Below are 18,199 nucleotides of genomic sequence, written 5' to 3'. Positions count from 1 at the left end.
AGGGGGTGAGTTTTTTCCCTAGGAGAATCGGCAGACAACCGAGGGCTCTGTTAAGACGGCTTTGCTGCATCCTGGCGCACAGCTGTGCTCAGATTAGCGATTCGCGTCAGCCCACGGAGGGGTTAGGAGGTACCGCAGAGGAGAGCTGATCCGTTCAGCATGAAAGGAGCCTCACTGGTAGACACGGATGGCCCCCGTGCGAGGGGCTGCCTGCTGTTTACGGTCTTTCGGTAGATTGTTGGATGAGGACGGTTTCTCTCCTTTATGTGACCCTTGGTCTCCTCCCCAAGGTGCACAGCTGACCCTGGTGTCGCCCGGGACCAGCGGGGGACGGTCCACCTAGCGTTCCCAGCTTTCCGCCCGCAGCGCTTTTGTCGCTCGGCTCTTCCGCACGTTTGGTCTTTGTGGCCAGCTCCGGTGGCTTAGAAAAGCGCTCAACGGGCTTGCCGTCCCGAGACGCTGCCCCCCCCTCCCCGACCTCAGGTTTTAGGGTTTGACGTGGCGGTTTCTTCCTTTTTGAGCTTCCGGCTCTGTCTGTACTAGGGCTGGGATCTGGGGCCGTGGGCCTTCCATTCACACTTCCTGGGGATTTCCCCCCCCCCCCCCCCCCCCAATGTCAGGGCTTCCCAAACCTGTCCTGGGGGACCCCCACAGCTGGTCGGGTTTTTCAGAAGAGCAGGGGGCTGTGACCTGGAGCAGCCAGGGTTCAGATCCTGCTGCCGCACCTGGTGACCTTAGGCAAGTCCCTTCGCCCTCCACTGCCTCAGGTCCATCAGAACCTGAATGTAATCTGCTTTGAAGCGGCTCTCCTAGGCTCCATTCTGACCCTTCCCGTGCCCCCCCCCCCCCCCCCACACTCCCAGGGGGCTATGAGCACTACCTCCACAGCAACCCCAGCCCGGCAGACCCTGGAAAGAGGAAGACACGAGCTGCGAATTGAACCCAAGCCTCTCTGCAGGGCTGGCCTGCCCCCCAAGTAAGTCCACCTTAGCAATTTTCTGCACTGCAGGCTGGGCCGCTAGCACACCGCAGAGAGAGGGCTGATGTGCTTGATTAAATATTGGAGGGATTTTGTTAAACTCTTTGCCCACTCTGGTCAGTCAAAAATACATTTCTAGGACTGGCGGGGAGCCCCCACCCCAAATCATCGTGTCCTGCTTGGTGAAAGGCCATGTCTCACCTTTCCCTGGAGGAGGAGGACTGCAGTCTGGGCCTGGAATCTACAAGGGTCCTGGAACAGACATGTTACTTATCCCCCTCCTCCACCCACCTTGGATGTACCCCCTGCCGTAGGTCAGCCCAGCATCCTGTGTCCAACAGTGGCCGATCCAGGCCATAAGAACCTGGCAAGTACCCAAAAATGTAAGTCTATTCCATGTTCCCTGTACGTACCAGGATCAGTGCAGACAGTGAGGTTATCTCCCCCTTCCAGCAGATGGAGTCAGATAGAACTTTGAAGGATGCTTCCTTATAAGGCAGTGCACCCTCTACTAATCCTCAGTATTCCCTGTACGTACCAGGATCAGCCCAGACAGTGGGTTATCTCCCCCTTCCAGCAGATGGAGTCAGAGAGAACTTTGAAGGATGCTTCCTTATAAGGCAGTGCACCCTCTACTAATCCTCAGTATTCCCTGTACGTACCAGGATCAGCGCAGACAGCGGGTTATCTCCCCCTTCCAGCAGATGGAGTCAGAGAGAACTTTGAAGGATGCTTCCTTATAAGGCAGTGCACCCTCTACTAATCCCCAGTATTCCCTGTACGTACCAGGATCAGTGCAGACAGCGGGTTATCTCCCCCTTCCAGCAGATGGAGTCAGATAGAACTTTGAAGGATGCTTCCTTATAAGGTAGTGCACCCTCTACTAATCCTCAGTATTCCCTGTACGTACCAGGATCAGCCCAGACAGCGGGTTATCTCCCCCGTCCAGCAGATGGAGTCAGATAGAACTTTGAAGGATGCTTCCTTATAAGGCAGTGCACCCTCTACTAATCCTCAGTATTCCCTGTACGTACCAGGATCAGCCTAGACAGTGGGTTATCTCCCCCTTCCAGCAGATGGAGTCAGAACTTTGAAGGATGCTTCCTTATAAGGCAGGTCACCCTCTACTAATCCCCAGTATTCCCTGTACGTACCAGGATCAGCCCAGACAGTGGGTTATCTCCCCCTTCCAGCAGATGGAGTCAGAGAGAACTTTGAAGGATGCTTCCTTATAAGGCAGTGCACCCTCTACTAATCCTCAGTATTCCCTGTACGTACCAGGATCAGCCCAGACAGTGGGTTATCTCCCCCTTCCAGCAGATGGAGTCAGAGAGAACTTTGAAGGATGCTTCCTTATATGGCAGTGCACCCTCTACTAATCCTCAGTATTCCCTGTACGTACCCGGATCAGTCCAGACAGTGGGTTATCTCCCCCTTCCAGCAGATGGAGTCAGATAGAACTTTGAAGGATGCTTCCTTATAAGGCAGTGCACCCTCTACTAATCCTCAGTATTCTCTTGACTCCAGCAGATGACAGTGGTGGCTTTCATTACCCACTGAGATGACTAGAAAGCTATTTTAGGAATTTTCTCTATTTTCCTCAGCTTTCCTTTCTTTTGGATGGATCAAGTCTTATTAAAAAATAAATAAATAAAAAATCTTTGAATTTTGAATTTTCTGAGGGAATTATTTGGAGAGCTTTCCTGTAGCCTCCGCTCCTGTTTTAGTGGGAGCATTCTATTGCTTGCAGGCAGTAGTATTTGAGTTCCCCCCACCCCTCCCATCTCTGTTGTCGGGGTAAGTTTGTTTTTATTTCCTTTTGACAGGTTATTTCCTCTCTCCGGGGTGCAAGTCGGTGGTGCCGACCTCTCCCCCTGAGGCTGCTATCCAACCCGCTGCCCCTGAGATGCCGTTTTCCTCGGGGCAGCCGGTACAGAGAGGCGTTATTCCTCTATGCTTCTATCTGTGGGTCGCTGAGGGATAGAGAGAGAGAGCAGGACTGAAGCGGAGGCTATTACCCGCTTCTTACAGCCACGAACCTGCTGAGCGTGAGGAAGAACAGGTTGTAGCGGAGGTTTTTCCTGCTTCCCGCAGCTTTAAACCTTGCCTGTTTCTCGTGTTAAGAACAGCTGGTTCCCTCGCGGCTCCGTCGGGGTTCCCCATGCCTCGTTCGTCCAGGTGCTGCGCTTGTGGAGAGCCCGGGTCGAGGCTCTCCCGCGAGGGGATTTGCGCAGCTTGCCTCCCTGGTGGGGAGAGGGACCCTCTCAACCGCCGGGCCGCTCTGGTTCTCTTCTTCTGGCGTGCCTTGACGCTCAGGGGCTGGCTCCGATCCCGCTGACCACGGGAACGGCGGACATTTTATCTCCAGACTCGGCTGCTCTGGCGCTTCTTTTTCATCTCAGCCGTCTGTTTAGACACCCGTTCCATCTCTGGAGCCTTTTCCTCCGTCAGGGGATCTTCCCACTCTTCCTCCATTGGGGCCAGCTCAGTTTTCCACGGTTTTTGTTCTCCTGCTTCACAATGCTTACCTGGCCAGAATGGGCCAGCACCAGGAATTTTTGGCGGGTCGTCCTCCTCCTAAGGTACCCAGAATGGCTGATTCCACTGAGGTCTTGGGAAATGCCCAGACCGTGGGTGTGCCCAAGGGTCAGCGGTCCCGGAACCAGGGGTACCTCCGACCACCTCAAGGGCTCCGAGGGTCCGTTTGGTACACCCCTCTGCGGGGGGGTCTGTTCCTCAATAGGACCCGGATCCGGATGAACCTTCAACTATGGCTCAAATTGGAAGTGGATGATCCTAGATTCCTGCGGATCTTCCAGAGGGATGAGCTGAACCCCCTCATTCCACATATCCTACAGGAATTGGACATTGAGGCCCCTCAAGACCCGCCTGAGCCTAATACACCAGCGAAGAAAGGGGACCCCCTTCTGGCTGGTCTACTTCCGCCGTGTAGGTCCTTTCCTTCCCATCCCACGTTCCTTCAACTATTATCCAGGGAATGGGATTCTCCGGAGACCTCCCTCAAGGTCGGCAGAGCCATGGATAAGCTATATCCTCTCTTGGATGATTTCCTGTAGCTTCTTAAGGTTTCCAAAGTAGATTCTGCAGTCTCAGCGGTGACGAAAAGAACTACCATTCCAGTAACGGGTGGTGCAGCCTTGCAAGATCTTCAAGATCGAAAGCTGGAAGTTTATCTTAAGAGAGTTTTTGAGGTGTCCGCCCTGAGTGTCTGGGCGTCCATCTGTAGTTCCTTCGCTCAGTGTGCAGGCCTCCGCTGGCTTTAACAGCTGCTCAGCTCCCAGGAATTGCCTCCTGAGGAAGCACTTCAGGCAGACCACCTGGAGGCCGTCATAGCATCTGGAGCGGACGCTGTATATGACATTCTGAGAGTATTGCCAGATCTATGGTTTCTGCAGTCTTGGCTAGACGCCTCCTCTGGCTTAGCAACTGGTCTGCGGATTCTTCTTCCAAGTCACAGCTGGGATCCCTACCCTTCAAGGGCAAGCTTCTATTTGGGGAGGATCTGGACCAGATTATCGAGTCCCTCAGAGAGAATAAGGTACACAAACTGCCAGAGGATCACCCTCGTTCTAGGTCTTTTAATTCCACTAGAAGCCGATTCGTTTCTGCCAGGCAAGGACTGCAGCTCCTTGTCGGCCGTCCTCTCAATCTCAATCCTGGACTGAGTCCTTTCGTGCCCGAAGACAGCCCCACTCTGGTCCGGCCCAGGGGACGTCCTCCAAGTCTTCACAATGAAGCTATGCCGGCCCACTCCCTGATCCCCAGGATAGGGGGAAATCTCCCCCTTTTCTACGAGGAGTGGGTCAACATCACGTCAGATCAGTGGGTCCTGGATATTCTAAGACACGGCTACGCGTTAGAATTTGCTCGGCCGCTAAGAGACAGGTTCCTCTTCTCTCCATGTGGCCCAGTCCAGAGAAAACTCATAGTCCGGCAGACACTCGACAGGCTTCTGTCCCCTGGAAGTAGGCTGGGGACATTATTTGGTATACTTCGTAGTCCCCAAGAAGGAAGGTTCCTTCCGCCCGATCTTGGATATCAAGATGGTCAACAGGGCCCTCAAGATTCCCCACTTTCGGATGGAAACCTTGCGCTCCGTGATAACGGCGGTATACGCCGGAGAATTTTTGGCCTCCTTGGATCTGATGGAAGCTTATCTACACATTCCCATCCTCCAAGCGCATCAGCGTTTTCTGCGATTCAAGATTCTGGGACAGCATTTCCAGTTCCAGGCTCTACCCTTTGGTCTTGCGACTGTTCCTCGAACCTTCACGAAGGTGATGATAGTAGTAGCTGCCACTCTCCGGAGGGAGGGAGTCTTGGTGCACCCATACCTGGATGACTGGCTCATTCGGGCAGAGTCCTCAGCCCAGTGCCACTGGGCGGTCGACAAGGTGTTGACGCTTCTTCACTCCCTCGGTTGGGCAGTCAACTTCACCAAGAGCAGCCTTTCTCCATCTCAGTCTCTGGACTTCCTGGGGGTGCATTTCGAAACAGCGCTGGGCAAGGTGTCTCTGCCCCCGGACAGGGCTCATACACTCATAGCTCAGATACAGCGATTAATCTGTCTCTCGCTTCCAACGGCGTGGGATTACCTCCAAGTCCTGGGATCCATGGCTTCCACCATCGATCTGGTCCCCTGGGCGTTTGCACATATGTGTCCCTTACAGTGTGCCTTGCTCTCCCACTGGAAGCCAGTGTCTCGGGACTTCCAAGCCATCCTTCCTCTCCCGCAGGAAGCCAAGGATAGTCTCTCGTGGTGGTTCAACCTGTCTCATCTTCTCCAGGGTGTTCCTTTGGATATCCCAAAATGGGTAATCGTCATGACGGACGCCAGTCTCTCTGGCTGGGGAGCGGTGTGTCAGATGAGTTCTGCGCAAGGGAAGTGGACGCCGTCCTAAGCAACTTGGCCGATCAGTCTCTTGGAGACCAGAGCAGTGCGTCTGGCATTGAAACGCTTCCTACCTCTCGTCCATCATCACGCAGTCCAAATACTCTCACACAATGCGACCACTGTGGCCTACATCAATCGCCAAGGGGGCACGAGGAGCCGGCATGTCTTTCAGGAGACAGACAGGTTGATGGCATGGGTGGAGACTCATCTCTCCCGCCTAGCGGCTTCCCACATCGCAGGTGTAGACAACATTCAAGCCGACTTTCTTAGTCGTCAACATCTAGATCCTGGAGAGTGGGAACTCTCAGAGGAGGCGGTGAATCTCCTGTTTCACGGATGGGGGACGCCCTATCTGGATCTATGGCAACCTCCCGGAATGCCAAGGCAGCTCGGTTCTTTAGTCGCAGAAGAGAGTACAGCGCAGAGGGAAGTGGATGCCTTAGTCCTCCCCTGGCCCCGTCACGTTCTCCTCTGTGTTTCCCCTTTGGCCTCTGGTGGGCAAGGTGCTCCGGAGAATAGAGTCCCACCAGGGTCCAGTAATGCTGGTGGTGCCGGAATGGCTCCGTCGTCCGTGGTTTGCAGACTTGATCAACCTCGCAGTGGACGGACCTCTTCGTCTGGGTAACCTTCCACGCTTGCTGCATCAGGGTCCGGTATCTTTCGCCCAGGCCGATCGCTTCTGTCTTGCGGCCTGGCTTTTGAGAGGCGCCGGCTGAGACGGCGTGGATACCCAGAGGCAGTTATCTCACCCTCCTCAAGGCTAGAAAGACGTCTACCTCCAGCTCCTATATCAGGGTATGGAAAGTGTTTGAGAACTGGTGTGCCTCCATACCTGTGTCTCCACGGACCGCCTCAGTGGCTCAGATCCTATCTTTACTTCATCAGGGACTGGACAAGGGTCTGGCCTACAACTTGCTGAGTGTGCAAGTCTTTGCCCTAGGCTCTTTACGTCATCAACGAGAGGGAACTTCCCTCTCCTCTCACCTGGATATCATCCAATTCCTCAGGAGGATGAAGCAAGTGAAACCCCCGGTCCACACTCTTTATCCTTCGTGGAGTCTCAATCTCGTTCTCCGAATCTTGGTCGGTCCACCCTTTGAACCCATGTGTTCCGCGACCCTCAAGGATATCACTCTCAAGACAGTTTTCCTGGTAGCTATTAGTTCTGCCCGCAGAATCTCGGAGCTTCAAGCACTCTCGTGCAGAGAGCCCTACCTTCGTTTTACAGATTCGGGAGTTTCCTTGCACACTGTGCCTGCTTTTCTGCCCAAGGTGGTTTCTGAGTTCCACTTAAATCAGACAGTAGAACTTCCGTCCTTCTCAGCGGATGCATCGGCGGATCTACGCAAGCTAGATGTCAAGCGTATCCTCATTCACTATCTGGAAGTCACTAATGATTTTCGCTTGTCAGACCATCATTTTGTTCTCTGGCATGGTCCGAGGAAGGGGGCCAAGGTGTCGAAAACTACCATTGCTCGCTGGCTGAAGGAGGCGATCTCGGTGGCCTACATTGGAGCGGGTCGACAACTTCCGGTGGATGTCGAGGCCCATTCTCTTCGAGCTCAGGCTGCTTCCTGGGCGGAGATGCAATCTGTCTCGTTCCAGGAGATTTGTCGAGCGGCAACTTGGAAATCGTTACATACCTTTGCTCGTCATTATCGTCTACACATACAGTCACCTACTTTTGGCTCCTTTGGCTCTAGGGTCATTCGAGCAGGGCTTTCCAGGGCCCACCCTACGTAGGGAAGCTTTGGTACATCCCACTGTCTGGACTGATCCTGGTACATACAGGGAAAAGAAAATTATTCCTTACCTGCTAATTTTCGTTCCTGTAGTACCAAGGATCAGTCCAGACACCCTCCCTGACTGTTTTATTGGGTTTGGGATTGCCTCTCTGCTCAAATTGTTCTTCAGTGCCTTTTTTCCTTTGGCTGGTTAATGGTTCATTCTGCAAGTTTGTTGTTTGACACTGTTTTGTGCCTTTTGCACACTGTTATTTGTTACTTAATTCTATTGTTCTTGATCCATCCTGATTTTCCTCTTTGCTTTGATATACTCCATACTGAGGATTAGTAGAGGGTGCACTACCTTATAAGGAAGCATCCTTCAACGTTCTATTTGACTCCATCTGCTGGGAGGGGGTGATCCTTGGTACTACAGGAATGAAAATTAGCAGGTAAGGAATAATTTTCTTTTCCAGAACCTCCCTCCCACATTTTCCTATGTTGTTGGTGACAACATGTACCAGGACAGCCGGCTCCTCCTCAGCTAAAATCCTGTCTAGGTGATGCATGAGGTCCGCCACCTTCGCACCAGGTAGGCTTGTTACCAGGCGATCCTCATGCCTACCAGCCACCCAGCTGTCTACATTCCTAATAATCGAATCACCAACTATGACGGCCGACCTACCCTTCCCTCCTGGGCAGTAGGCCTTGAGGAGATAATCCTTGGTGTGAAAGGACAATGCACCACTTAGAGAGCAGGTCCTTGCTACAGGATCTTTTCCTGCTGTGCCAGGTTGATGCTCTCCAATCATGAGACCTTTTTCCTCCAAGTCTAAAGTTGGGAGTTGGCTACTATGTCCCTGAAGGTCTCATCTATATACCTCTCTGTCTGCCTCAGCTCCTCCAGGTCTGCCACTCTAGCCTCCAGAGATCGGACTCGTACTCTGAGAGACAGGAGCTCTTTGCATCGCATGCACATGTACAATTTCTCACCTGCGGGTAAAAAATCATACATGTGACACTCTATGCAAAAGACTGGGAAGCCCCCCTCTTGCTTCTGGACTGCTGCCTTCATCTCAAATTTGTTCAGTTCCTGTTTAAGTTTTAGGTTGCTATGGGAGTAGGAATGTGTCTGATGTCCTTTAAATGTATTAGTGAATTCACTATATGTCTGGTAGTGGCCTACAGGGGATTGATCAAACTCTCAAGATTTGTTTTGGGTTTTTTTTTTAAGTGGCACCTGCCTATAAATTAAAGGCTGAGCTAGGGGTGGGAGGGTTGGGAATTATAAACAGTCTAAATTATTCAGCCAGAGTGACTCACTGCTCTCTTGATTAACAAATGTTGGTACCTAATCAAACCAAGTCACACTACCTTAACACCTTTCCAAGCTGAGTAACTGAACTGAACTTTTTCAACTTTTTTACTTAGGTATACACTGCTCCTAGCTTATTTCTAGCTTCTGGCTACTTTTTTTTTTTTTTTTTTAAATATACAAACACACTAACTTCTACTTACTAGCTGCCTTACAGACTATTAAAAATAAACACGCTAACTACTGCTTACTAGCTGCCTTACTGACTAACTATTTAAAAATACAGTCTAATTTCTGTTTATTCGCTGCCTTACTGACTATTAAAGCACAAACACACTAAATAATATTCCCAAATAGTTAACTTCGCCCCAATACTTTAAAAAAAAGAAAATGTCCCAAGCAAAAACTTACTGATTCCTTTCAGCCACTGCCGTGGATTCTCTGCCTCCCGATGTATTGATTTATATGTACCCCCTGCTGTGCATGCTCTGCCTCCCGATGTATTGATTTATATGTAGCCCCTGCTGTGCATGCTCTGCCTCCCGTTGTATTGATTTATATGTGCTTGATTCTCCTAAGCAAAAGGCATAGGACGATTGCTTACATATTTTATCCACCCATTCAGCATGCATCAACACCAAATCACTATTCTCAAATACAACAAATGCAGGCCCAACTCCCCCCTATACCCACGGCATTACTCACATCTAAAAACCATCCTCCCTTCCATGATCTCCCCCCCTCTCACCCAAATCATTGGTCTTACCGCTCTCTCTCTTGTTCTCCTCAATGCCAAGTCACTAAACAAAAAAACCCCTCTACTCAATGACCTACTCATAGACCAAAATCCGGATATCTGTGCCATAACAGAGTCCTGGCTTAAGGAATCTGATACGGTTCTCCTTAATCAGCTTCCATCTGATACATACGACATTTTTTCTATCCCCAGGGCAAAAAAGAAAGGAGGTGGTTTACTTTTAGCCATTAAGAAAAAATTCAATATGATTCTCCTCCCCATCCCTCCCCCACCTAAAATTGAAATAGGACTGTTCAAGTCCCCCTCTCTACAAATCTGTCTCGTCTATGCCCCCCCAGGAACTCTACATAGCAACCCGTCAACCCTTATAGAATACATCGCTAAGAACATCTCTATCGACACCCCAGCAATCATATTAGGCGATTTCAACTTACATGTTGATAGCTCCCCCCGGACCCCATCATGTGACGCTATACTCGACTCACTAAATGCTCTTGGATTCAAACAATCCATTGATTTCCCTACTCACAAGGCAGGCCATACCCTCGATCTCCTCTTTACTAATGCCCTCATTCAAACTGACCCTCCTTCCCAAACACCCATCCCTTGGTCAGATCATCACCTCATCAATGCATCTCTCTCCATCAAGATACCCACACGCCACGATAACACTAATAAAACTATCCACTACAGAAAAAATTGTACTAGAGATGACCTTATTTCAGCAGTCTCAAACAATCTTGATCACTTAGACCTCTCCAACGCTGACACAGCACTGGCCTCATGGCATGACATTACAAATACTATAGCCAATTCCACGTGCCCCCTACAAGCCAAACTCATCTCCTCACAAAACAACAACAAAAAGAAACCTTGGTACTCCCACGAACTAAAAAACCTCAAACAACAACTTCGAAAATCCGAAAAGATTTGGCGCCATGACCCATCTCATAAACACTTGGCACAATTCAAATCCTCCCTACACCTGTATAAAGAAAAACTTAACAATACAAAACGAGATTTCTTCGCTAACAAAATACACCAATTCCAATACAATCCTAAAGTGCTATATGAGTACGTCAACTCTCTTACCAAGTCAGCAGCTTCTGACGTCCCAGATGACGTAGCCAAATCTAAATGTGAAGAACTTGCCACATTTTTCCAAACCAAAATAGACAGGTTGATATCCAAGTTCACCAATGCATCATCCACTCCCATCCAACAATCTGAACCCATCTGCAACCAAATTAAGACTAGTAATAACACTAATATTCTATCTTCTCTATCATGCACTTCTACACTAGAAATAGAAATTCTCATTAAAAAGGCCAAACCCTCCACCCATCCAACTGACACAATACCCACCAAACATCTTCTCGCAATACCTAACCTGATTGCTAAACCCTTAACTAATATCATCAACCTGTCCATTAACTCAGGAAAGGTACCTGTCCCCCTTAAACAAGCAATCATCAAACCTATTCTAAAAAAACCTAAACTAGACCCCTCTGATCTAGCCAATTACCGCCCCATTTCCAATCTCCCTTTCATATCCAAACTCCTTGAAAAAACCGTTAACAAACAACTCACCGAATATCTCGATGACAATCACATCCTTGCACCTTCTCAGTACGGTTTTCGAAAATCTCATAGCACCGAGACTCTTTTACTCTCACTGTCAGATCATATACTCAAAGGCTTCGAAAAAGGACAATCTTATATCCTTGCCTTTCTTGATATCTCCTCTGCATTTGATACCATCAGCCATTCCATTCTCCTACAGCGATTAACTGAAATTGGCATCACAGGTGTTGCTCTCAATTGGTTCAACTCCTACCTTAGTAACAGAGATTTCAAAATTCAGCTAGGAAATCATATCTCAAAGGCCATACCCCTCAAGCAAGGTGTCCCACAAGGTTCATCCCTCTCCTCAACCCTTTTCAATATCTACATCTTACCCCTCTGTTACCTCCTTTCTAGCCTCAACCTCCCTCACTATATATACGCTGACTATGTTCAGTTGCTCATCCCCATTACCGACTCTCTTTCAAAAACCATGGATATCTGGAAAGATACCCTTCAATCCATAAACAATCTACTATCTTCCATCCACTTAGCCCTTAATACCACTAAAACTGAAATTATGCTTATCTCACCCCAAAACCAACTGAACTCCTCTCTTCTGTCACACATCCCATTTGCTCAACAAGTCCGAGATCTGGGTATCATTCTCGATGGCCACCTCACACTGAAGAAATTCATCAGTAGTATAATAAAGGATGGATTCTTTAAACTTCACACCCTTAAGAAACTTAAACCTCTACTTCATCCCCCTGACTTCCGTACGGTTCTACAAACCATTATCTTTGCCAAAATCGACTATTGTAATTCCCTTCTCCTCAGACTCCCCAACAATGCCATCCACCCCCTTCAAATACTACAAAATACAACAGTCCGGATTTTGACCAACACACACAGACACGACCACATCACACCGGTCCTAAAAGATCTACATTGGCTTCCCATAGCTTCCCGTATACAATATAAGGCTCTCTCACTCGTTCATAAGGCCTTGTTCAATCCCGAAATGAATTGGTTCAATGACACCCTCCGATTACACCAAGCCAATAAACCCACTAGACACATTTATCTCGCCACCATGCCCACCACCTCACCTAAACTTTACAAATTAACCTCCACGAGAGCCCGTGCATTATCTATCGCCGGGCCTATTCTCTGGAACACAATGCCAGTTGAACTTCGCCAAGAAGAATGCTCAAAAACCTTCAAGCGCAAGCTCAAGACCTGGCTCTTCACCAAAGCATATACTTAAAGGCCCCGTGCTCTCATCTACACCCTCCCTTCTCTGTCCCCTCTTGACTTGGTTTTTCACTAAAAGCGGGTGAGTCCCCGCTTGAACTGGCTTCTCCCTAAGCTTACACCATTCCTCTTCTCCCTCCCCTCTGTATTACCCTTCCCCCCTCCATTCCCTACCTCTCCCCCCCCTTTCTCACCTCACCCCTTCCCTGAACTATTGTTATTTTATATTATTCCCTATAATTGTACATTTTGTATATACCTGCAATCTTCGCTTACAATAATTCACTAATCTAATTTTATTCTTCTGTCACTTCTCCCCCCCTTTTTTTCTCTTCTTTTACCTTCTTGTAATCATGTTATTCTAATTTTAGTTTAATGTTTTACTTCCCCTACCTTTCCTCATGCTCTAGTTATTATGTTCCAATATTTTTTAACTGTATTATGTTAAACTTGTTCGATGTAAAGCGCCGCCACTGGCACTAGTTTCTTGTTACGCTGTGAACCGATGTGATATCTTTGATGAATGTCGGTATATAAAACCGTTAAATAAATAAATAAAATAAATATATTGCCCAACTGCATGAGGGTAATAATTTCAATAACATTGTTCGTTCTCTCTTCTCCCCTTCTGCAAACATTTAGGTAGCTCGGGTTCTGGGAATGTGCTGGCAGGCCGCCCTGCATGTACCGGGTACTTCTGAAGAATTAAACCGTTCCCATCACTGCCTTCCTGTTTAGGCGAAAGGCACAGTTTAAAGTGGGGATAATTTTCTGTTATTGCGCTGCTTGGCCTCCCGGACTCTTCCATGGCCAGAAGTGAATATCTCTCCATGGCCCCGAGAGTTCCTCTTCATGTTTTGTTCTCTCCTGCAGGTCGCCGTGACAGAAAAACTGCATCACCTCCTCAACAGCCTCAGGACGGAAAATCACCTTCAGTGATGCAGTGCGCAGCTCCCGCCCCATGGAAGGACTCGCAGGCCTCCCCTGATGGGTGGGGTCCCTGCTGGCGTGTCCTCCCACCCTCCCCGTGGCACAGCGAAATGAACTCTGTATATGAACACAAACTACCGAACTTCAGGGAAGAGAGCGCAACCGGCCATTGACTGCCGCCTCCTACGTGCCCCATCGCTCACTCCTGCTGTATAGAAAATATCATACGTTGTGCATAGCGCTGTTAACTGAAATGCTGTTCATATAGACTGAAGCCGTGAATTTCACTTAAAGCAGCAGCAGTTACTATGTCTTTCCAGTTTGTTTTTTTTTTTGTTACTTTCTCTTTAGGTCTTATTCATTGGCCTCTCTTTAATTTTTTCCTTAGCCTAGCTTCTCTGTATTAGGAGGAGTAGCGCTGTAGAAATTAGTAGCGTGCATCTTATTTTTTCGTTATGCCAGTCTTCCTTTAAATGGATGAATAAATGTCTCCGTCCTTCAGTGCTGGCTGAGGTGGGCAGGAGGCTGCAGAGCTCAGGTTGGGCAGAGTTGCCACTCTGTGCTGGATAAGGGGTGCTGCTGTTGGTAGGTGAGTGAGCTGTTTGCTGATCTTTTGCCACTGCCGTGAGATTCCCGATGTATCTGTAAGATGGGAGGGTACGTGTGCCTTTTTTATTCTCTTTTGTTTGGAACCTGGTAGTTTGCAGCTTCCAGCTCAGTGGGAACCAGGGCTGGGATCTGTTGCCGTGAGCCTTCATTCCCGACTGACCCAGGGGCTCATTCCCCTCCTCGCTTCCTTTAGACCAGTCTTTGATATGGAACTGTCTGGGCTCCAGCAGCCTGCAATTGCGGGCCCTAACTCCAGCCACTAGATGTCACTGTTGCATAATGGTTATGACTCCCTTTCCCCCCCCCAAGGGCTGTAAAAGCTGCTGCCCACATCCCCAGCCAACCTGGGGTGCAGAAGACCTGAGCCAGGAATAAAACTCAAATTCACTATCTCTGAATAATCAGGCTCCATGTGCCTTATGTTCTGAGGGGGAAATGAGGATCTTTGTGCCTGTTGAGATTCTTTTGATTCCCCAGTAAGACCACCTCCTTTCTCTTGCAATCATTGAAATGACAGGCAGGTAGCAGCCTAACTCCTGCTGAGCTCTGCAGTTTTTGGCAGCTAGGACTGAACAGGCTAACCTGCTTTATAGCCCAACTTGAGGCTTACAGTGTATACTTCTTCACAAGAAGGTGTAACATTGCAACATTCTGTATTGCTGTTAGGAAAGCAATGTGTTTGCTTTATCAGTGGTATTATAGTACCAGCTCTAATGAGGACAAGGCCAGAATTAACTAAACATTCTTAATCTTGGCTGGGAGTAAAGAAGAACCAGATATGTGTCAAGGCCCTGTTGCTCCTATGCACATCCTTGTGAGAGCAGCTTAACATGCACCTCCCCAGGCACTGATAAGTATAGTGAAAATTGTCTAGCTAGTGTTAACAGTATTACTGTTGACTGTTTGCATATTACATCTTTTTTTTTTCTGTTTGTTTTTCTCAGGGTTTGAAGATAAGGTTTTTAGTTTGTTAGTTCTGCCTCTATGACTGACTGATGATCCCAGCATTTTTTGTATTTGGTCTGTAGGTGCATTTCTAGTAACTGTGACTCTTGAGTTGTATGGGGTCTGTGTCCTTAGAAACCATCAGTGGATAGCTTGCAGGGGCTGGGTACTTGTGCTAAGGCAACCGAGAACTCAACTGGTGGGTGAGGGGTTGCCAGTATGGTGCACTTGCACCGGTGCTTTACAGGATCTCTGTCCACATGTTAAACCTGAGTGGGTATTAGGGGTAGCACTAAGGCATTACATGACATGCATACTCTGTATAGTATGACCAGAGAAAAGAAAACAGATTTAGAGGCCCTTGCTCAAGTCCCATACAGGTTGTACCCAGACTGAGGCACACCTTCAATGGGCAGCCTGATTCAAAAGCTTACAGCACTCACTGCTATCAGCTAAGTGTAGTTTTAGAAGGTATTTTTTTTTCTGCTGCTTAATCCCTTCTGCATCTGAGATGGGGGCTACTCTTTATTCTAAGAGGAACTTAGCTTGGTGAATGTGCTATGGTGTTCAAAGATTAGATTTACCTGCCCTGTCTAGTTCATTTTAAAAACCTGTCTCTTTAGGGGAGGAGTCAGTGGACTTAAGGTTCTAGAAGGGGGAAAAAAATGTGTATAATTGGTGTGTCTTGTTTTTTGGGAGGGGGCAGTTTTAAGTGAAACAGTGTAGAATCCAGACTGCTTTTCTGGGTTTGCAAAAAAACAAAACTAACTTTCCAGTGGATTAGATAAACTCACAAAGTGCATGTAATGGAGTTTTTTGATTATTGATAATCCCACCCATCCCAGAGGTTGCTGCTCTTATATAGTCTTGCTGGGGTGCATAAATAATTTGCTGATTTTTTTTAAATCAGAATAAAGGAGTTCTCTATCAAATCAAATGAACAAGATGACTTGTTGTTCAATGTAACAACTTGTGGAAGCTTAGGGCTTGCCCTATTTGTTCACAACTCTCCTTAATAAAAATGGGGTTAGCTCACCTTAAAGATGAATTAGCTACAATAAAAAAAAAAAAAGAATTGGTAGCCTCCAAGGAAGCCCCCCTACCACAGAAGGTTCAGAAACCCAGAAACAAAGGGATTACAGTTGGATGAGGAAGGATAAGACCTGTGATCCAGAGACACCCATTCTTCACAGTAGTGCAGCCCAGATGCCCTCTTCCACATGCACAGAACATCTAGAAACCCAAGAATAAAGGGATTACAGTGGGCTTTGGTAGGATAAGACCTGTGATGTGGATACACCCGTTCTCTCAAGTGACACACACAAAAAAAAGCCTTCTCTGTATTGGAAAATGAAGCAATGGAGATTGATGTGGGATCAGAAAGGAAAGAAGAAACCCAATGGGCACAGACATTTCATAACACAACCAAAAACCATAAGAAGCAGCCCATAGTGCTGGGAGACTCAGTCATCAGAGGCACTAATTTGGGAACACTTCTCGAGGGGAGCGCTATAGTTAAATACCTTCCAGGATCCTCAGTCAGTGCAATCGAGGAAGAAAGTAAGGGCTCTGGAACCAATGACCTTGCTAGAAACATCCAAGCCGTACAGAGAGATTTCTAGACTCTGGGGAAGCAGATAAGGAACATGGTGAAGACCATTACTTTTCAGAATTGGTGATAGAAAGGGGAATGAGAGGCTAAGCATTATAACTTCAATGCATGGCTCAAAACCTGGTGTAAGGGAGAAAGTTTTGGATATATCGAGGGCTGGGGCCGTGTAGGGAACAGTAAGAGACTCTGTGTCAAAGATGGCTTACATCTTTCCTAAATGTGACTATTCCATTTAAAGATACGGCTCGTAATCTGGGTATTTTGGTTGACAGTAGATTATCTTTCCGATAGCACTTTCAAAATATTTTGAAAACTGGCTGTTACAAACTGTGGCTCTTAAGACATCTGAAATATATTTTAAATCAAACTGATTTTAAATCTGTTGTTCATGCTTTCATCCTAAGTACTTTGGATTATTGTAACTCTTTTATTATTGGGCTTCCTGGCTGCCTGCTATGAACTATTTGGGGTCTGCAAAACTCTGCAGCTCGTTTAATAGCTGGGTTTCAATGTTGGGAACGCATTTTGCCAATATTAAAAGAACTTCATTGGTTACCGATTGAATATAGAATCATTTAAAATCCTTATCCTGGTTTATAAGTATATGAAGTCCAGTGTGCCTAGCTATGTGTCAGATCTGCTGCTGGCCTGTTGTTCCGCTTTCCTCCTCCAGAGGGGAGGAGTTAGCAATCTGTTGTCACTCACCCTGCCAGGAGGGCAGAGTTAGCAATCTCTTCTGCTTTTCTCCTGAAAGGGGGAGGAGTTAGCAATCTCATGATCTGCTCCTCCAGAGGGAAGAAGTTAGCTATCTGTAGAGCGTGCCCGCCAGGAGGGCGAAGATAATAATCTGTTAGAGAACTGCTGGTTAGATGCTCCTGTAAGGAAGGAGGTAGCAATCTGTTATGGATCAACTTCCCAGGGAAAAGGAGTTGGCAAACTGTTCAATGATACTCTTCTGAAAAGAGGAGCTAACAATAGGTATATTGTACTTCGCTACAGGGATAGCAATCTATCATGCCTCCGCTACGGAGTAGCAATCTGTTATATATAGGCTGCTGGCAAGTCCCATAGAAAGAGGAGTTAGCTATCTATATAATACTTCCGTACGCGGGGTTAGTGGTCGGTAGTGGTTGGCTCCCACAGAGTGATAATAGTGTAAGGAATGACCACTTGGAGGAAATGGTGAGTCCCTGGGCCCGATGGCAGATGACAGCGCCCCCAGGAGGAGATCCTGAGAGGAACCACCGGCTAGGCTAGAATATGAAATAAACACAAATAGTTCTTTATGAGACTGGAAGCTGGACCATCAGAGGTGGCAGTAGTGAGTCGAGGTGTCCAGCAAGACTGAAATCCTTCTGATACTGGAATATAATCTCTGGGTCGCTGAGCTGTAGAGAGAGACTAGAAGTAGTGAGTAGACAGGGTATACTGGATACAAGATGGTACACTCACAATAGTAGATGTCTGCAATGGTCTCTATTCCACAGAGAGTCTTCAGTATATTCAGGAACAGGAGCTGTAGGTGAGCACTGGTTCCTATAAACAGTCTGTAAAGAACTTGCAATAGCTGTATATGAAATGCCTTCTGGAGTA

The 18,199-nt window shown here is 47.8% G+C and overlaps 1 protein-coding gene across 1 annotated transcript in view; it reads left to right on the top strand.

The window, feature by feature from the left end:
* Nucleotides 1-16,101, top strand: part of LOC115085781 (nicotinate phosphoribosyltransferase-like) — a 75,924-nt gene extending 59,823 nt beyond the window's left edge. Inside the window, exon 13 of the mRNA XM_029592186.1 lies at nucleotides 13,384-16,101. Within this exon, the coding sequence (XP_029448046.1) occupies nucleotides 13,384-13,449 (66 nt within the window). The 3' untranslated portion in view covers nucleotides 13,450-16,101. The remainder of the gene's footprint in view (nucleotides 1-13,383) is intronic.
* Nucleotides 16,102-18,199: the final 2,098 nt, after the last annotated feature.

This window comes from Rhinatrema bivittatum, chromosome 2 (genome assembly GCF_901001135.1).
Source record: "Rhinatrema bivittatum chromosome 2, aRhiBiv1.1, whole genome shotgun sequence".
Classification (NCBI taxonomy): Eukaryota; Metazoa; Chordata; class Amphibia; order Gymnophiona; family Rhinatrematidae; genus Rhinatrema; species Rhinatrema bivittatum.
The sequence above is the reverse complement of the archived record's forward strand: the minus strand, read 5'-3'. Positions and strand labels throughout refer to the sequence as shown.